Source organism: Pyrus communis, chromosome 10 (assembly GCF_963583255.1).
Source record: "Pyrus communis chromosome 10, drPyrComm1.1, whole genome shotgun sequence".
NCBI lineage: Eukaryota > Viridiplantae > Streptophyta > Magnoliopsida > Rosales > Rosaceae > Pyrus > Pyrus communis.
The window spans coordinates 396,076-417,144 of NC_084812.1; the positions used below are offsets into that span (position 1 = coordinate 396,076).

The 21,069-nt window shown below is 38.2% G+C and overlaps 4 protein-coding genes across 5 annotated transcripts; 2 read left to right on the forward strand and 2 right to left on the reverse strand.

Moving 5' to 3' along the window:
• Positions 1-3,596: 3,596 nt before the first annotated feature.
• On the reverse strand, positions 3,597-5,044 carry LOC137746623 (uncharacterized). Its single transcript, XM_068486631.1, has 2 exons — positions 3,893-5,044; positions 3,597-3,795 (listed from the first exon to the last, which is right to left on the reverse strand). The coding sequence occupies exons 1-2, from the start codon at positions 5,021-5,023 to the stop codon at positions 3,772-3,774; spliced, it is 1,155 nt and encodes a 384-aa protein (XP_068342732.1). The 5' UTR covers positions 5,024-5,044; the 3' UTR covers positions 3,597-3,771.
• A 2,785-nt stretch (positions 5,045-7,829) lies between these two features.
• LOC137748530 (uncharacterized) lies at positions 7,830-10,359 on the reverse strand. The gene is made up of 6 exons (XM_068488697.1): positions 10,078-10,359; positions 9,855-9,979; positions 9,680-9,776; positions 9,455-9,564; positions 8,727-8,801; positions 7,830-8,183 (listed from the first exon to the last, which is right to left on the reverse strand). The coding sequence occupies exons 1-6, from the start codon at positions 10,145-10,147 to the stop codon at positions 8,133-8,135; spliced, it is 528 nt and encodes a 175-aa protein (XP_068344798.1). The 5' UTR covers positions 10,148-10,359; the 3' UTR covers positions 7,830-8,132.
• A 370-nt stretch (positions 10,360-10,729) lies between these two features.
• Positions 10,730-12,821, forward strand: LOC137748421 (uncharacterized). 2 transcript variants are annotated; one of them, XM_068488568.1, is made up of 5 exons: positions 10,732-10,872; positions 11,214-11,270; positions 11,935-12,120; positions 12,260-12,299; positions 12,455-12,821. In XM_068488568.1, exons 2-5 carry the CDS (start codon positions 11,268-11,270, stop codon positions 12,535-12,537), a joined length of 312 nt encoding a protein of 103 aa, XP_068344669.1. In that variant the 5' UTR covers positions 10,732-10,872; positions 11,214-11,267; the 3' UTR covers positions 12,538-12,821. The 2 variants fall into 2 exon arrangements, with proteins under 2 accessions (XP_068344670.1, XP_068344669.1); XM_068488569.1 differs by lacking the exon at positions 11,214-11,270 and having other exon boundaries at positions 10,730-10,872.
• A 408-nt stretch (positions 12,822-13,229) lies between these two features.
• Positions 13,230-18,120, forward strand: LOC137748192 (uncharacterized). Its single transcript, XM_068488298.1, has 14 exons — positions 13,230-13,563; positions 13,652-13,714; positions 13,911-14,360; positions 14,505-14,576; positions 14,764-14,889; positions 15,000-15,209; positions 15,630-15,677; positions 15,801-15,956; positions 16,198-16,359; positions 16,535-16,628; positions 16,709-16,827; positions 16,929-16,973; positions 17,166-17,477; positions 17,590-18,120. The coding sequence occupies exons 1-13, from the start codon at positions 13,246-13,248 to the stop codon at positions 17,397-17,399; spliced, it is 2,097 nt and encodes a 698-aa protein (XP_068344399.1). The 5' UTR covers positions 13,230-13,245; the 3' UTR covers positions 17,400-17,477; positions 17,590-18,120.
• Positions 18,121-21,069: the final 2,949 nt, after the last annotated feature.

Sequence of the window (21,069 nt, forward strand, 5' to 3'; positions counted from 1 at the left end):
AAAAGATGTGTGCAGAAATCACTTCCTTATTATGTAACAAGCCCTTCTTACGGGGAATCCCTTTTAACTGAAACGCTCCAGCTATAGTTCTTGATATTATTCTCGTTAGAGTGGAGTGGAATTCATATATTTGCAATGTATCAACAACATATCAACGGCTATATGAATGATATATCGATAGTTGATATATTTTTATATTTTTATTTTGTTCTGAATATATTGTCGATATGAATCCCGCTCCAAGCGGTGTCATGAGAGATAGGGTTTAGGCGGAATCCCTTTAACTGAAGCGCTCCAGCTATAGTTGTCAATATCATTCTCGTTAGAGTGGATTGGAATTCATATGTCAGCAATGTATCAACAACATATCAACGGTTATACAGTATAGTTAATATATTTTTACATTTTTGTTTTGTTTTGAATATATTGTCAATGTGAATTCGGCTCTTAGCTATGTCATGAGAGTCAGCAAAAAGTTACAATCCGCTAAAGGAAAGCTACTTTTCACTAGTGAACAGATTAATGATGAGCGTCCTAGCTACCTTTTTATTGATGGCTAATCTCAGAAGTGAGAACCAACCAAAGGCAGCCTTTGTTGCTTATAACTTTAATGGAGTTTAGTTCATCTAATCAATAATTATGATTGCGTATCATGGATCATAATTCTGTTTTTTTTAACATATAATATTCTTCTTGTGGCAACCAACGCTGACAGATTTTGATATCCAGAGTCCAAAAAGGCATTTCCTTCTCTTTCTGCCTACCCTTCGTGTACAATTTGCCCACTTAACACAAGAGTTTTTGTAACATCCCACATCGTCTAGGGGAGTGATCCTTAAATGTATATTCTCATCCCTACCTAGCACGAGGCCTTTTGGGAGCTCACTGGCTTCGGGTTCTGTAGGAACTCCGAAGTTAAGCGAGAAGGGGGCTAGAGCAATCCCATGATGGGTGACCCATTGGGAAGCTGCTCGTGAGTTCCCAAAAACAAAACCGTGAGGGAATGGTAAGCCCAAAGCGGACAATATCGTGCTACGGTGGTGGAGCGGGCCCGAGAAGTGATCCGCCCCGGGCCGGGATGTGACAATTTTACTATTTAAACACGGAATTTCATTTATGTTTACACCATTACTTGGGAACCACATTTAGAGATGGAGCCACGAAGGGACCACAATGGTTTCAGGCCCATCTGACATTTTTTCTTATGATGTTCAAGGTTTTTTCTTATGCTCAAGGCTCCAATTTGATGTTTTTAGTTTAATTTCTTTCATCGGGTTTGATTTGAGGTTGGTGGCTCCTATGGAGTTCAAGCAATTCGTTGCTTGTGAGCTTTGAGGAGGAGGGAGCGAGGAAGAAAGTCAGAGAGGCTTGGGGTTTAGGTTTAAGAAAGAGGATGATGAGGACGACACCAAAGTAAACTCAAACTACGGTGGTCAGTTACTCACCACACGGCAAAGTAATTTTTGTAAGATTAGAAGAGTGTTTCAAATTGAGACTTTTGGGTCTCTTCTAGCCTAAAATTATGGCTCCGCCACTGACCACAGCCCACATGGTAATATTACATTCGGTACTTCTCGCCGAACAAAAATGATTTAATCGACCAAACAGAACCGAATGATTAATTATATTTATCAGTAGCATTTTCGTTGCTGCATTTTGTCCCTCGAAATGTTACTGCTAAAACTATGAACTGATCAGCTATTAATTGAAAACTCAAGATTAACAGCGTTGCATCGAGCATCATCTTGTCCAGGAATTGACCACTCTGTGTTTTCCTTCGATGATCTTCCCCGTCCCAACTGAGAAAAGTTTAGGTAACATTCCATGAGAGAGCCTTCATCATACTCTCATCATCTCTTCAAAATATTTCATATATAAAACTTTGCTGAGTCTGAGTCGATATGCACTTCATTTGTGCTCTATTCAATTGTATCATGTACCTTATCTCTGCGGCACAGTTTCTACATAAAATGTACCAGGTAAGGACTTCAATCGCTTTCCTTCGATCAGAACTGCACTAACTTTTCACCTGATTACAGATACTGTTGCAGAAAGCGAGAACTTCAGTCGCTTTCCTTTTGCTAGCTGCTCTTTTGGTTGATTTTCGCTAACTAATTAATACCTCTATATATTCAAAAGAAGCTTTAGGGGGTAGGGACAAAGGATGATAAAACACAGTGCTCATTCCACTTGCAGTAAAGAATTAAAAGAGGAAGGGCTTCGGTATGGTGTGTTGAGAATCAATGTCAATTGTAGGTGAAGTAGGTGGATGTTGTAGGTGAAGTAAGTGTGTGAGGTTGGTGAAGTAAGTGTGTGAGGTTGGTGAAGTAAGTGGAGGTTGTAGGTGAAGTAGGTGGATGTTGTAGGTGAAGTAAGTGTGTGGTGTAGCTTTCATTTGGTTTGCTATAAATACCCAAGTACTCAAGCATTGTATATCATCCAAGGAAAAACAAAGCCTAGAGCTAAATAAGAAAAGCTTTGCTAATTAGTTTGTTTTGTGAGCTTTCTTTAAGAGTGTGCTCTATTTTCTTCTTCTTGGGATCATTAGAGTTATCTTGGATACTCTTCTTATTCAACATGGTGCTCCAAGATTATGACTTCCATAGCCAAAACCTTACTTCAAGTATCGATCTGTTTTCGTGTGACGTCCACAGATACCCACCCTTACTATCTGCAAGTGAAATTCCTATCTTTTCATAACTTAACTCTGCAGTCGCTATAACACTGTTACATTAGAAGTTAAAAATGCATTTTGGACTTAAATATGCAATACGTAATCTAGAACATTGGAACTTAGCGATCGTTCTCTGAAAGAATCGATGTTGCAAAAGAATGTGGAATTCAGATGATCAGTATTTAATCAAATGATGTAATTTTCAATAAACAAGAACATGAAATTCTGCACTTACTAGCAAAACTTGTGAATCAATATAATGCCAGAGTATGCATCTTATTCTTCTTTTGACTACTCACAAACTCGAAACCTCTGCTCCAGAATCCATCTTCCCTAATGTATATACTGCTTCAAACATTAGGAGGTTACGGAGTACTAACTAGTAACTACTATATTAGCAAAGAATCGTGTACACAATATGCCATGCTGCGATGAACTATTTCGAATCTTTACCATGATATAATTTAAGGGAAGCCCCTCCCAATTATTAGCAAGAGACAGAATTCAAGGACCCCAAAAATCATGAAATTCAACTTCTAAATCAAATCGTTCTTTGAGATGCTTAACGATTCACGGAGGAACAAGATAACAGAAGACTATGGAGTAACCCTTTTTCCTGAGTTCTTGGTCCTCATGAGAAAGCAACTCCTGCATTGGATTTCTCCAAATATACTAGATTTAAATACCTTTCGGTCATATCCTTCCGCTGTGGATGGGAAATGTCATATAGTTTATCATAATACAGAAGTTTAATGTAGTTATACTCAAAATTTTAAAATGTCATAAACTTTTCTATATGCACGGAAAATGTAAAACATGGTATGTTTAGAAAGCACTCCTTCCGTATGTATATGACTTACAACCGGCATCTCAATTTCAAAATTATAAATGTACACGAAAGCATTCCGCTTAGAATCCTACTAAGAAGACAGTTTTTTTTGGTGGGGGGCAAGCTTAACCTTAATGTACAGATTGAACACTTTACGTTGTGTATGTTATATGTACTTGTATCAAATTTAAGAATCTATCCACACAAACCACTGGAGAGTCAAGATACCCTTACGGAACAAGTTCATCAGCGTCACCGGATTGCTTGATCAAAGCCAAAAGTGCAGCATTGCCTGTTCAATGAATTAGAGAAATGGAAACAAGTCATCAATCTCTGCGATCAAGGTGAAACAAGATTCATGCCGAAAGGACAATGCAAGAAAATCATACCTCCATAACATTGTGCAAGGGCTCATCATCCTGTGGAGAGGGTTTCTTAGGCTTCCAACTACGCATGTCAGACTGTATTAAATTAAGATGCTCGTGTATCTCCCGGAACAGCTTCAACTCCTGTTCTCCCGCATGACTAATTTCTTGCCTTATATTATTCCTCTCTCCCTCAAGCCGCTCTATCCTCCTCCACAACTGTTGAAATTTTGCTTGCTGAGATTCAGTAACGCCACCACTCACCCCTCTCTCTCTCAGATTCGAGTCAACACTACTTATCCCATCTCTTGGTTTAGGTATTTTGTTCTCCTGCTTCTTGATATGCAACATTTTCTTTACCCTATCCGTTTCATCTCTAACATATGCTTCACTCTTCTCATCCATCACCAGATCCGGCTTACCAAGCCTGTTCTCGACTTCCACTGTCAATGTATTAAGTTCTTTCTTCTCTCCTTCACCGGCTTTATGATTCTCATAACTTTGTGGGACTTCGAAAACATCATGGACACTTGAGTAGCATGAAGGGCTATCAATTGCTTCCCTTCCCTGTAGACTAGCAATAATTTCTTCACTGGCTGGCTCATTTTTTGGGCTTATGCTTATCTTCGGAATTGGAGGCAATGAACAAGTCCTGGATGGAGGACCCTTCCAGAGTGCAGATTTGCCATAATCCTTACAATCGGATATCTCCTTCACTCGTGCGTCTAACTTCTTAATCTGCTCCCAGATGGTGTTCATGTTCCCGCACGCATAATTTGGTGATTTCTTCTCAACATCTATGCCCTGGACATTGACTTCCTGATCCACCTTCTTCTCCTGTTTTTTTGTTGCGGGTTCGGGTTTGGGGATCATTGGTCTGTCTCTTTCTCGTTCTCTTTCTTTATCTCTTTCTTTATCTCTTTCTCTTTCCACAGTGCTTTTGAGCAATTCCTTGAGCTCAAGTGGAGGTAGAGAATTGATTCTTCTAATAGCCCCGCTAACACCCGTTTCCCCATTGCCAAAATCACCTCGAGAGTTGATTCTTCTAATCGTCCCACTAACACCCTCTTCCGCACTTCCGAAATCATTTCTTTGAAACAACAAATTCTCCGGATATACATTTTCACCAGCGCCTAGCTCCGTGCTGCAGCCCATGCTTAAAAGCTTGTACCTATAAGCCTGAAGTTGGAACTCAAGCGAAGCAATTTCCATTTCCTTCTGATAAATGAGATCTTCGAAAATGGCAAGAGCTTCCTCGGCATGGCAGATCTTTTCCTCCGCCAATCTCTTGTATTGATTTGCTTCCATCTTCATGGCGGACTTTTCTCCTTGCAAACGCAGTATCATGGATAGAGCTTCATCAGCTGCAGTAGATGATGCTTCTCTTTCCTGATCCAGATCAGAGTAAAGCTTTTGCAGTAGTTGTTGTTGCGCTCTAAGCGCTTCAGTTAGCGTTGTCATATCAGTTTCAGGCATTCCACAAGGCACACCACCCTCCGCCATCTCGGTTATATGGCAAAAATCGGACTTCTAGAAAAGAACAGAGCTATTCAAAATTATCAGTACTTACTCCAAATTCACATAGGCAATAACAAACTTAAACTCCACTTGATACACAAGGGAACCGAGAAGCAAAGAAAGATTACCTGATGCTGCGTAAAAGGCGAAAACTTGATCTTCACAAAACCCAGTTGAGAAAAATCACTGCGGAAAGATTCAACCATGTCAAAATTTGTTCTTTTACAACATCGAAAAAGAAAAAAGGAAAATAAAAAAAACACAAACGCGAAGACAAGGAAAATAAATAAATAAATCAAATTACAAGAAACCTGTTTCTGCAGAACAACGAATTAAAACGAAGCCAGAAACGAAGAATTCTCTATGGTTTGACAAAATGACATGAAGCCTATCCGCGCCTTTCATTAAGGAACAAGCGCAGAAACAAATCCACCTTTTAATCTGCAATCAAGGAGAAAACGCGGAACATCAACAAAACGCCGCGAGTGCTTAATTCGAAGCTTCCCAAGTTCTATTAGGTTCTTCATTCGTCCAGATTAGAAGCATGTACGCGTTTAGGATTCAATGCAAGTACAACAAGAGGCCAACGTAAAAAAAACCTACCAAAAATTGAATCTTTGGTATTTTGCTTCCTTATAAAGCAGGAGCATCAGCAGCAGAAGCATTCATTTGGACGTGTTCTGAAACAGAAAGCATTGATTAAGGTTAAACAAAACTGTCGTTACCTTTGTTTCCACGAAGGGTGAAACGTACGACAACATCGGCACACACAAAATCTATCCTTTCCTACCAACCAAATACATCAAAACAGAAACGATGTCGTCTTACCTTCTCTCCCGGCGATTAGAGCTTCCCACCAATTTCGATCACTGTCTCAAAAGACTAATAATCTAAAATCTTAATCCAAATTGATTTCTTCTTAATCATTACGAAGTGGGGCCGCTTCTCTTCCTTTTCTCCCGCTACCGTTATTAAAGGGTCCTTTAATATTTCAAAAAGTCGTTAGTCACTGGTTCAACGGCTATAAATTATACAAGATGGCAGCAGGGTCCTAGATATTGCCAGACACACCGACCGCCTGACATATTTATATAGCTACTCGAGAATTGGGAATCCGGATCCTTTTTGTGAGGATTCTAGAATCAATGAATCGTGTCCATTTATCGTATATTGTGCGATCAAAAATCATATTAAATATTTTTATTTAAAATTAAACACAAATAGTACTTGACAAAAAATGACCACACGATATACAATAAACGAACACAATTCACGGATTCCTAGGATCCTCATCAAAAGGATCCCTAGAGAATCCTGTTGGAGAAATTGGGACGTCCAGGTAGTGGTATCCAAGCCAAGCTGGCTTGTCAACTCTATTTTTTACCTTTTACCCTTTTGGCTAATTCCTTATCCTTGTGGATATGGTCAACCATACTAATATACTATTTTGGCAAATCATGATATATGAAGAATCCAATCGGCATGATGATAGTAAACCCAGCCTAGAACACATCCCGGAATTTTAGTACGCATTACATTTAATAAATCTTCAGTCTTATTTTAGAGAAATGGCTTACATGCAATCGATCACAATGACATCCGAAATATAATAAAATAACTTTATAGCATGAAATTGTGCAAAAATTTCTGCTGAGTGCATGTAAGTCTCTTTTCCGGCTTGCATTTGGTTTTAAATCATTGAAGGGGAAATTAATGATATAAGAAAAAGCTAGCAGGTGGTCCGTTTATTTGCTTGTGATTTTGAATTTGTTGGTTATCCACATGATACATCATCTCCTTATTAAAGATGGCAGGATGGGATCATAAAGAGAGAAAGGGATGCACGAACGGAAATCATTAAGAACAATAACATCTGAAGGGACACTTGAACTAATGTCAAACACAAATGAAAATAGCTTTTTAGCCGAAATAGTCCATGAGATTGGCATAACTTCTCACTTTGATCCCTGACAATGAAAATCGATATAAGTGGTTGTCCGTTGAAAATTATTTTGGTCATTTCATGAAAAATTTGTCAACATCCTCGTTAAGTGGAAGGATTTGTTTGACAACAATACCCTTAAAATGTGGTCACTCATCGTTCACATGACATTTAACGAGGACATTGACATATTTTTCACGAAATGACCAAAGTGATTTTAAGTGGTCAAACTCATGGCCCAACTTCCATCAATTGTCATTGTCAGGATCAAAGTGAGGAGTTATGCCGATCTTAATGACCATTTTTGGATAAAAAGCCAATGAAAATTGATGAATGAAGACGAAGAATATAAGCATGGTTAGCTGGTTAAAATGAATGGTGGACATGGATGATGGATTTGAATACCGGTGCCATGCAAGATGCATCTGGAAAAAAGATAACACACATATACGATCATTAGCACTGGTATTCTCGGACACTCACAAGAACCAAATACTCCAATGACGAAGCTGATAACATTCGTATATGAAGCGAAGCTGTCTATAAATTACGTTATTCAACAAGCAGAACTGGCGACAAATCGTTTCCATCTGATCTACTACATAATTCTTATGGCTTGAAGGCTCAAAGCCATGTAAACTTGTCAGAAATACATTGTGCTGCTGTTCTATAAACCAGTTGGCAGAATTAGCAATGCCACTCCCACAATAAGTGCTTAGACACTACTTACAAGGAAATTGAGAGCGTGTTGTTCCTCCGCTTTTGGCCCCGAGAAACCTAGCTCTGAGATTCATCAATGTCATTTCAATCCACAGGAACCTCGACCTCCATCTTCAATTCAGAGTTGCCAAGAGTCTGTACACAATGAGGAACAAAGTTTGACATCATTTTCTTATTTTCGGCATTCATATTATGCTTTCTACAAATTTTATTGCTTAAACTGAATTTCAATGCACGTAATGTTTGCAAAAGTATTAACTATTCTGATTAGAGAAGAACCAGGAACGAATAGACAATTAATTTACTTAACACTCTTCAGTATGTCCCAGAGTATAGGAGTATCAAGAAGAATACAACATGTTCAAAGAAAAGCAAACCAGAAGGAAAACAAAACATCTCAACTTCTTGAGATATTAAACCTTCAAGCCATTCTATCACAGCTCTTACCTTTATCACATGTATGCCGGACCCAACAAAAGTGTGATTTTCAGCGAAGATAACTTAAGAACTTGGGAAAAATTCTGAGGGCATCCATCTCCATAAGGAAAATGAAGCTATGGTTACATGAAAATCGTAGTATTGTTTCCAAAAGGCAAACAAAATTATACTAACCAGACCAGTTTTATATCTATAATAATGTGCACCAACTACAACAGAGAACTCATTATGTTGTGGTACCTTCACAAAGTCCGATATGCTTAACAATGAATCCTTTGTATAGCCTGATTCCTCAAGGACATGTGTCAATACTTGCTGTGGAAAAATAAACCGAATAAGCACAACATCAAACACACAAATACTCACAGTTCCAGAACAGATAATTCCATTAATCTTGTATAAAGAAAAGCTAAAGTCGAGTTTTCAATCAAAAGTCCTCTTTTTTAATAAGAAAACCAATACATAGTCATTTGAAAAACTAGGTCTCAAAGAACATACTTTCTTGAAAGTAATACAAAGAGCACATTCCGATTTATGATTATAAGCATTTTCCCCCTTTTTTTGCCTACAAACCAAGTGTCACGTCCGTTTGAAATGAAAAATCCTAGATTAAAACCCTGATTATATTTTAATTGGTAACTTTAAAACAGATGGTGAATAGCTCTATACCAGTTAACTGAACATAGTCGAGATAAACATATCTGCGATGGGAAAATCTTGTTCGAGACGCTTCACAAAGATAATTTTTTGAACATGAACTAAAGTGGCCCAAGCCTCATTCCAAAGCCCGAAGGAAAGCATTCCAGAGTTTACAAAGAAAGGTTTATAATGTTGCATAATGCACTTTTGAGAAATGTGCTTAGGCACCCGTGCAATTACCGAGAACTCAAAGTTAACATGAATAGTGAAAAGTTAGTAATTTTCCATTCAAAGGTTCTAACTTTGACATGGATTGTGAGAGAACCAACCTCCCTCTGTTGCTCAGATATGAACTGCCCCGTCAAATCCCGCAAAACATCCAACATGTCGCTGAATGCGACTTTCCCATGACCGTCTGAATCATATACCTTAAAAATAACTGCAAAACAGATATACACGCCAAATTGCAAATCAGAAATAAGACAACAAATCAAGCAAGCTCATAGCAGCCAACATACTCCTAATACCGAAATTACTAGTGAAGAAATTATTACACTCGATTTTTTGCTGCAAGCTTGCACGAGAACTGAATGCTGATAAGAACAATACGAACTCCTTAAAGTTCAATCCATCCAATATCTTCAGCAATCTCTGAAATATGAATTTTAATAAATTTATATTAAATAATGTGAAAAGAAAGCTTCAATCTTTGAGAGAGAGAGAGATTACCTGAGAGAGAGGATTGACGGCGAATTCGGGAACGGACAAGAACTCATCGGCGGAGATAAAACCTCCGCCGCTGCGATCGAGCTGACAGAACCGCTGGTACAGAGAAACTATCTCCTGCTGGGAAACTTGAAACACCAGACGCACAAATCGAATCGAATCGAATCAAAACGAATCAAATCAAACCAAACAGCTCAGAAACATAAAAGAGTTTAGAAACGTTTACATGTGTTGTTACAGTGCTCCTGGACTTCTTCGATGTCGTACTGCGTGAGCATCGAGGATGTGTTGCCCATGTCGGCGGTGGCGAGGACGAGGCGAGATCAGGTGGGGTGAAGTCTACGGGGAAGCTGAGGAAAGAAAGCCCTAACGAGCAGCGGAGATAACAAGGCGCCTGTAAAGCCGCAGCCTTTGCAGGGAGGGACAGGCTCCAAAGGTTGTTGGAGTAAACTCTTCGCTCGCACGCAGCGTGTTTGAATAAGATGTTGTTAAATCTGACGACACGGGAGAAACTAAAAAGTTATCAAAGTTAAGGGAAAAATTGATTAAAATAAAGTTTTTAGGGGCCAAATCGCCAATTGGTTACAAGTTCGGCGGCAAATCGCGGAATATTTTTTGTGCGGTGGTCAAGAATGGAAAGGCATCGACGATTCTAAGAATTTCGTGTTCATAATCATTCATGATACGTATAATTAAAAATTATTTTTAATTTTAAAATTAAATATAAATAGTATCTAACAAAAATTGTAGGTGAACGGTGAAACCTTTTCGGTTAAGAAATACTTTGTTTTCTCCAGCGCGTGAGCTAACACCTGCCGCTACCACTCCCTCATAACGCAGCCGCTCTCAACCCGAGAATTGCCCTGACCGGCGGATAGGTCTGAGCCAGCATCCGAACACACAAAACAGTCGCCAGACGTCGTAGCAGAACCTGATTCGCGCGCAGGGACGGCGGAAGAAAGAGGCTCAGGTTAATTTCCGCGCGCAGATTTTGGCCGGCAAATCAACTCACCGCTCCCAGGTTGCTTATATCTGAACTGCAAACAATTCATAGATTAACTCTCATGTTCATAGTAAATGCAGATGCCCAGATTAATTTTTCGATAAATAAAAAAGAAAACTTTGGTGTTTGTGTAGCCTCTTGGGTAAAATTAAATGCTGCCCAGTTTCGAATTTTGTGGAAAACAAGTAGGATTCAATTGCAATCGAAGAATTATGAAATAAAGTAGCTACCTTTGTTGTTGAATTGTTCAATTTTGTGATTGAGGCTATGGATTTTCTAGCATGTACACCGGAGCATAGTAGAATTTTCCCGATGCATAACTTGGACATGTCATATATTTAACTGGATTTTTTGGGCAGATTGGTAACGAGAGAAATACTGATTACTGCGTGTATTCGGTTCGGAGTTGAAGAATGGTGTGTACATACATGATCCACTATGTCTCTTTTTATCATTAGATTGTAATTGTTGGCATATATGGATGAGAACATTAAGTTAACGAAGGAATGAACGAATCCTGCAAACATTATCGCTATATTGTAAGGAGATCGTGGTTAAAGGAAACTCAGGGGTTCGTTTTGATCATCTAGTTGAAATTCATTTAGTTATCATCATATCAATATAGGTTGGATATAGTGTGTCCTCCTTTAAGTAGTTTCTTGTGTAAAGCCATTTCAGGTGCTCGTTGCACATATGAACTTCTTGAAACTGCCTTGGGTGCATATTGAAACTTCCGTTTCATAAATGACCAAATTGAGAACATAATCTGAGGTTTTAGATCACAAATCGGATTATGACTACCACAATTGTAAGTGTGCATATCTGAAACCTTGAAGCCTTTGAGATATGGGTTTGATGCTAAGTTGCATTTTGGTCATATTTGTGCACGGAGATTCAACCTATCAATTGTGATTTCTTTGATCATGCATCTAGAACTTGAAAAAAAGGGATTGTTGAAATTGTGTGTGGCCTGTATACGGTGTTCATTTTAGCCGTTACATAGGTTTGGTATTAAGAAATTTGTATGGAATACAAGACTAAGAAATGCGCTGTTTGTTTGTTTATGTGTTTCACTTTCAGGCCATGTACATTCGTGTTAAGCGTAGTAAGACAACTTACTTTATCCAGTGTGAACCAACTGAAACAAGTTTAGATGTTAAGCAGAAATTGCATGATCTTATTGATCGACCGGTAAATGACCAGCGCTTGATCTTAGTCAGTACTGGGGAAGTATTGGAGGATTCAAAGGCGTTGGCAGATCAGAAGGTATGAAACAAAAATTATTGCAGTTCTCTCCCTCTTACTTGAACATAGAGATTACTACAACTAATTTCATCAGATAGATACTGATCCGTTGAGCTCCACTTATGTTGATATCTTCAATTATGTTTTGATGTCTGTTCAGGTTGAAGATGACGCCGTTGTTGCACTGGCTTTCAGAAAAGGCGAGTCTCTGATCCTGTTGTTTTTTTGGTTCTCACCTTACGTTTAAGCTTATGTTTGGCATGTATATTTTGTTCCCGGGGTTGTTAGTGGTTGATATGGATTTATCTTACGCTTTGGGCCAGCCTGATAAAAAAAATTCTTCGATTTTCTCCAGATGACAATGAGTTTGAAGAGGTCAACATTGTTCGGCCAGATGACTTCTATCCGTCTCGTGATGCAGATGCAGGCAGTTGGTGAAGCCGGAAGTATTGCTCCAGAAAAGCTAACTAGCTGCAATCCAACAACATTTCGAGTGTAGGTCTAGCTATCGACATCAATGGAGGCCGAAGTCCATCTGCTTCGATCGTTTCCTGCTCGTGCTCGGATCTTTAGGACAATAATATTTAGGGGTACTTTGATCTAGGTCCAAAAATTCGATTTGTTATTGGATTTAGTCCAGTGTTCTATTTTTCTACTTTAATTAAACATCTTGATTTATCCATCTCTATTCGCATTTTTAATTTGAATATTTAAATATAAAAGATTTAACCGCTTTATAAAAAATAATTAAAGAAAGTCTTTACGTCTTTCATATGTGATACTTACACCATAGGTTGAATAAATACATTCTAACCTGTGATGGAGGTAGAATATACGAAAATAAATCAAATTAATCTGGCTGTCATCCATGAAAATAGGTCAAAAAAATTTAATCTTCATACATTTATATAAATCCTTATATTTATTTCAAAATTAAGTAAAAGATTGTTCTACAAATAACAGATAATGTTCATCAACGACCTTTTTGGGCTTGGCCCTTTTCCCCATTGGGCCCCGAGACAAAGATTTCCGACCCAAACGGCATGACGCATCACTGGAAATTTGCCTCCTTATCCCGAACCAGAAGCTTGCTCACTGGTCAGGAAGCGCGAAACACTCCGGCCTCCACTGCTGAGTCGAAAAGCCATGTCCCTCCTTCCCTACACCTCCAAGCTTTGCTCTTTCCACCCACCAAACTCCATCCCTACCCGCGTACTCTCTTATCCTCGTCCCCAAACACTCCGAATCCTCGGCGCCAAGAGGGCCGGCAAGCGGAGGTACCCGTCGGAGAAGAAGGAGCTGAAACTGAAGCATAAGGAAATCGCAGGGGACGTCAAGAACAAGTACGAGGGCATCTGGAGGCTGTCCAAGCTCGGCGTCTCCGTCGACAAGGACCCGGGAAAGGACTTTCTCGGCGTCTCCGATGGCTTGCTCGAACAGATTGCCAAAGTGCTCGAATTTCCGGTAATTCTATCCGGCGGCACTTTATGTCAAGCATTTTTGTTCACGTTTTCACATTTTTTTTATGTTCGTCTCTTGTTTTTCGTTTCAGGTTCCTTCGATGCTGCCGACGGAGGCGTTCACGGTGGTTCGGAAATCTTTTGATGCAAGGAAGGTATGTTATGTTGTTTTGAATTTTGGTTTATTGTTGAAGGTTAGAGTCTTGGAAAAATGGCAATTCGCATCACGTATGTTCTATCTGTGAAATTGTTTCAAATGGTTATGGAAGAGTTGGGATGATTTCGATTTTGTTGCCCAGCAAGTAATCTGATTTTTTTTGTTTATGTTCCCCCTTATTAATTCTTGTGCAGAGGCTGAAAGAACCGAAATTCGTATATATTGTGGAAATGGATGTCGACAAACTTCTGAGTCTCGAGCCTCGTGCTTGGGACTTCATATCTGAGTTGGAGCCGAAAGTTGGGCTAGTAGAACACATGCCTGAAGCTAGAAAATCTGGAGATTTGATCAATATAATACAGGACTTTAAGAAAGTCCATCAAGGTATAGTTTCAAGAGGAAGTGGCAATAACAGGAGCAATGGGTCTGAAGGATCACACGCGCATCCCACAGCTACAAAACCGAAAATTGCGGTGGTGGGTAGTGGACCATCAGGGCTGTTTGCCGCCCTTGTTCTTGCGGAATTTGGTGCAGATGTTACGTTACTAGAAAGAGGTCAGCCCGTTGAACAGAGGGGCCACGACATTGGCGCTCTGATTGTCCGCCGGATGTTACAAACAGAAAGCAATTTTTGCTTTGGGGAGGTTATACTTATAACTTGATTCACATTGTTTTCCTGCTCGGTAACTGCATGTGCCATTATGTTGTACACACACACACACCTCCCTCTGTATATATACGTCTGTGTTTTACCATTGAACCATTTATCGAGGACTTATTCATGGCAGGGTGGTGCAGGTACCTGGAGTGATGGAAAGCTGGTGACAAGGATTGGAAGAAACAGTGGCAGTGTTTTGGCGGTCAGAACCATTCTCTATCCTTTTGTTTGTCTTCTCTTTGTGTAATTTGGACAATGAAATACTGAGCTGTCAAGGCATAAATGATAGACTATGTAGCATTTCTCTTTTCTTTTCTTCTAGGTGATTAGTATCATTTAAGCTATTACCTGACCTTATGTGAGTTGATTCAGATTTATTTACTCTTCAGGTTATGGAAACGTTAGTTCACTTTGGGGCTCCCGAAGGAATCTTGGTTGACGGAAAGCCTCATCTGGGAACAGATAGATTGGTTCCATTACTTCGCAATTTTCGGCAACATCTGCAACAGCTGGGTGTGAGTCACACATCTATTTTCTAGCTAAATCAAATGCATATTATTACATTTATGTTGCTTACCACTTCCATTTCCTATGTTCTTAGTAATTCTTTTTTTGGCATGTTCAGGTTACCATAAAGTTTGGGACTAGGGTAGACGATCTCCTTGTAGATAATGCACAAGTTGTAGGTGTCAAAGTTTCTGATTCAGCTGACAGACAGTCTAATAGTCAGAAATGGGAATATGATGCTGTTGTTCTAGCTGTTGGGCATTCTGCACGCGATTTTTATCAAAAACTTCTATCTCATAACATAGACTTGATCCCGAAAGATTTTGCTGTGAGTTACTTTCCTCCTCTTTCATATGGATCAATGGAACTTTGTTGTCCAGCTCTGTACGTATTTATGGAGGCATAAATCCTCCGCATCAACAGGCCACTGTAGCTTTCTGACCCACATCATTTCCAATACTTTACCTTCCAGATTTCTGGCACTATTACTGTATGTAAAGATCACAGGAGATAAGCATGTGCACAGAAACAGTTTATATCATTAAATATTGTGTAGTTGGAGGAGTTACGTTCCTTGTTGCCAGAAGAATGATATACATCTTTCCATATTTGTTTTCAAAATTATGTATGTCGTCTTTTTGGGTGAATAAAATGGCATGAATTACTGTGAAGCCACATTCCTTGGTATTAGTTGTAGTGCTAGAATCAGTTCTTTGGTAGCTTGATAAAAACTTAACTTGGCTAACAGGTTGGCTTGCGTATTGAGCATCCTCAAGAAGTAGTAAACAGCTTACAGGTTAGTTACTTCTTAGCTTCATTTAAAAAAAAATTGGACGTGTTGTTATTAGGTGAAGTAAATTTTTTTATCACTCTTTATATCTATTTATTTTATTTTATTTTCCTTATTACAAAAATTTAGTATTCTGGATTGGCAACTGAGGTTCGCAGAGGACGTGGTAAAGTGCCAGTGGCAGATTACAAGGTTGCCAAATATGTTAGTGGAAAGGATGGGGAAGAACCTTCAGGGGCAACAAGTCGTAGTTGCTATTCCTTTTGTATGTGTCCTGGTGGTCAGGTACGTATTCTGTTTTCAAATTTCTTGATTTTTATTTCACCTGACTGAAAGTTTTAGCTTCTTAGTGCACCAAGGGTGCAAAGTTTCGGTGCAAAGTTTCGTATGTTTATTACCAACCAATAATTAGCTTCTTCCCAGGTGGGGAATTATATAAACTTCAGAACCATGTTTGAATTTTAAACACCTAGTGAAAAATGATTGTCTATATTAGACTTGGAATCACTAAAATGGTATTTTTCAGGTTGTTCTCACTAGTACAAATCCATCTGAAATCTGTATCAATGGCATGTCATTTTCTAAACGTGCGTCGAAGTGGGCAAATGCTGCACTTGTTGTAACAGTCTCAGCGAAAGATTTTGATGTATTGAATCTCCGTGGACCCCTTGCTGGGGTTGAGTTTCAGGTAAATTCTTTTGATTATATCTAGTGTTCCTTTTTCTGCAGTATCATATTTCTTTATTTACCTACCCACTGAATACAACTTTAAGATCAGCAATAGGATTCTTTCAGCTAAAATACTAAAGCATTGTTGGACCAAAAAAATCCAAAATTCAGCTTATGATGTTATAATATTTTAGAGGGAATTTGAGCAAAGAGCAGCTAGAATGGGCGGGGGAAATTTTGTGGTGCCAGTGCAGACAGTTACGGATTTTATGGACAATAAGTTGTCAGGTAGGATTGTTATGCCATTTCTGGATTAGTTTTGCGACCATATGTTCGGCAAGCTAAGGTTTTGATTGTTTCTTCCCTAGTGACTTCTGTGCCACCATCAAGTTATCGATTAGGAGTGAAGGCAGCAAATCTCCATGAGATTTTCCCCATTCATATAACAGAGACGTTGCAGCACTCACTCTCTGTGTTTGACAAGGAGGTGTTACTTTTCTTCTCTTGTTGCAACTTACCTTTATATTTATGATTAATGACAAACAATTACTGATCACAATTACTTATATTGGATTTTGGAGCTTTCAGTTACCAGGTTTTATATCCAAGGAGGCCCTTCTTCATGGAGTGGAGGTAATCCCAGTATTTAATATTTGTTTTAACTTTTAGTTTCTTTTTATATTAACTGGTATTGATTGTGTTACATAACAAATAATCTGGTTGTATCTCAATTCGGTATAGGTTGATCATATATCCGTACAACCACCAAAGTTCTTTATGTTATTGATGTCAGTATCTTATCAATTGTTGTAAAATTGCTTCCAGACTAGGACTAGCTCGCCCATCCAGATTCCCCGCCACAATGATACTTATGAGAGCACATCGTTGAAAGGTCTCTACCCTGTTGGTGAAGGAGCAGGTTATGCTGGAGGGATTGTGAGTGCAGCTGTGGATGGCATGTACGCTGGTTTTGCAGTCGCAAAGAATTTTGGTTTGTGTAATGAAGGCATCGAGTCAATTTTGGGCAAGGCTCGGAGTGCTGGATTTTTGGAGTACTAGAAGCATAGTTGGTGTTTCTTAAAGTTGGTTCGGAGTGCCCAACAACACAAGCTCAATCATCTACATTGGAGAGCTGAGGTTAGATAATAACCAATTGGTTTCACATCCACCAACTCAAACTTCCATGAAATAATTAGTACGTTATTGACGATCAGTTTTAAGATTTGCTCCTGTTCTTATGCTTATGCAGCTCGAAAAGATTTCCTGTTCCGTCGATGATTCAAACTCCTCAGTAGAGTAATCCAATTGATGGGTTTGGATGAAGATTGTTGGAAGAACGCAGTTTTGACATTTGCATCCCATCAGAGACTGGTTTATATATGATTTAATTTGGATATATTGCTAACATGACATTAACATAGCTCGATCTCTAGCCACGAGGCACATTTCAATTAAGCAACATGAACTCGGGAAGATTCCTGTAAGATTTTGTAGATCTGAGTATATCAGATTACTTGATCAGAAAGCTAACTATTTGTTGTTTATCATGCTATACATTGTTTGTACACCCCCAGCAAAGTTTTAGTGTGGACTGTGGAGTTTGTTTTCTTGTTTTTTAACTTTCAGTATGAACTGACCTTTAAGAGCATCTCCAATGGAAGATGCAAAATGCCTTGAAATGGGGCATTTTACATATTTTGTTGGGCGGACAGCTCTCCAATGGGAGAGATGTAAAACACACATCTTGGCCGGGAGATGTAAATAAAAATGTAAATTTACATATTCTTTTACATCTTTTACATCTTTTAAGGATGGACCCGCTAGGTAAAAGAGAGAAAAAACGGAATCTCAAATTTGCTTCTCTCCTATTGGGTAGAACTAAAATATACATCTCCTGAAAATCTAAAATAAAATGTAGATTTGGCTCTTACGTGTCATATTTGCATCTTTCCGTTTACCTACTGTAATGTTTCTAGAAGGATTCCTAGCGGAACCTTACGAGAGTTCGTTCTACTAAATGCAGAGGCTCGAGATCATGTATTAAACTTGTAATGTGAGAAAGGCATTAGCATGAATGAAGTAACTTTTATTTGTATATTTCTGTTATTTCCTTTTTACGTACGATTCATGCCCTATCAAATTGGTATCATAAGCCTCTCGACCCTACGAGCAAAAAGGATCCAGGTGCCGCTGAGGCCAACTGTTTCTGACGAACCACCGATCGCCTCCATCAGCGCTTGCAATGACTCCCTTCAATCCAACTTCAACGACATTCACTGAATTCAGCCAAATTTTCACCCAGTTTCGTTACTAGCGAACCTTGGATCCTCATTTTTCAAGTGGATTAATTAAAGCATGGGCATGCGCAGTATACTACAATTGCTTAAGTGGATTAATTAAAACATTGGACAAGCTCAACCAATCATCTTAATTACTTACATATATAAGCATGCGGGCGGGGGGTCTCTTTATTCTATATAAACAGCGTTATATATACACACACGCACGCACGCACGCACACATATATGTACATAAAATACATACCTAGCTTCGCATAATCTACGCACTCATCAAAGTATAGTACGTACGTGCTAGTATATATATACAGCTACAGCTCCTTAAGCTGCTCGTTTGCATGGTGACGTACGGTTATGGTGGTGGCTGGTGCGGCCGTGGCGGCGGCAGAGTCAAAAGGCTTGCGGCCAAACATGGACTCCATCTTCGGAGGTGGGGGCGTTGACTCAAGCTTGCGGCAATGGGAGGTCAAAGACCATTTACAAAGACGCTGGGAGTTAGGGACTACAGTTGACCGTCGAAATTAAGGGTTGCGGATTAAAAGATTATTTGCGATCCCTAATTAATGGTTTGTTTACAAATGTTTTTAAAATGACTAAAAACACTTTTTGTAAAAATGTTTTTGAAACTAATCTTTAATCAAAATGCAAGTGAATCATAAAGTGCTTTTGAAACCCATAAATATTTTATCTAAAAACGATTTTAATCATTTTAAAAATACTTTTAAATGAGTTCTAAACTAAATAAAACTAAACGGATAGAACAAGTCAGTCTAAACCCTAAAATGAAACAAGCTAGCCAGTAAGAATTTGACCCCATTATATATATATATCAGCAGATGAGCACACACTCTGTGTGTGAACAACCGCCTCCACGTTCTCCTCAAGCGCAACCGCTTAAGTTCATTCAAACTATCCAAAAAACATCATGATTTCACTTACGTGTATGAAAAAATGATGGTGAGACAATTTCTCTTAAGAAGTGCATATTTTTTATCTTATGTAAATATTTCAATATAAAATTACTATTTTGCCCTTCTTATGTAAATATTGTATATCAAAAATGAGGGCAAAATAGGAAAAAAGGAAAAAGTTCGAAAGATACAAAATTGCCCTCCTCATGTCAACATTGTGTATTCAGAAGTGAGGGCAAAATTGAAAGAAATGAGGGCAAAAGGTTGACAAACCCTCTTCTCTTAATAGAATAGATATATATATATATATATATATATATATATATTTACAAAAGAAAAAATTATTGCATGAACATGCTGGATAGAAAACATATGAATATATTAATTAATACGAGCCGAAAATACAAATACCATGTACTCAGACTCATATATATATATATATATATATATACATATATATATATTTACAAAAGAGGAAATTATGGCATGAACATGCTGGAGGGAAAACATATGAATATATTAATTAATACGAGCCGAAAATACAAATGCCATGTACTCAGACTCGAGAGCATTTCGATGAATATCATATCAAATTATAATATGAAAACTACACAAACATAAATTTTAATTATTTATATTCACAAAGTAATAAACCTTTGTTTCTCGTATTAATTAATTATTGAACTAACCAATAAAATAAATGCTACTACCCACGTGGGAGCACACATAAGTGACAATTAAGTTTATCTACTTAGAAGATTTTTCTTTTTCCAATAAGTGGCCTTGACGGTACGAATCTTAAAACACGATTGTGTACGGTTTTATGTAAAATTTTATATTAGTTTCAAGTATTACATATTTTTTTTTTTAGAATCTCTTTTTAAACTCTCTACCATTTTTGCGTTGAGCATCTATCACATTATCTTACCTTTCAACTGGAGTATCTAGTTAGAAGAAAGTGGCGAGGACATAAAAAAAGATGTGTTGGAATTGCACTCCTAGCCAGGACATGGAAAAAGTAGCATGCCATTGGCATATGCATCATGGGTTTGATGATTCTCCGTGATTTTATACTTTGCTATTATAAATTTATAATTCCATCACATGAGCACCCATCATTGGATCTTTTGTCTGCTTTAATTCATGAATAAAATTTGTGTATGACATTTAGTACTACGATTTAGTGATATTCTTTTTCATTTGTAAATGAGAGGTCTTAGGTTCGATCTCGCCAAAGGCGAATTTAAACCACATTATTACTAGCCAATTATGGAAGGATAATCTAACTTAGGTGGATAGAACGAGTACACTGCTTTAACCAACTTGATTTTTGTAAGATCTCACATGAATTAATATCAATCATTGATAACTAGTTGTGTAAGCATACAGATTAACAAATAATGATCACTAAATTGAAAAAATAAATCAATTTCATCAATGAAAACAAAAGGATAATTAATTTTTGCTTCTGAATTCATGACAAACAATAATAAGATTGCATATTCTCCGCAGCTGCATGAT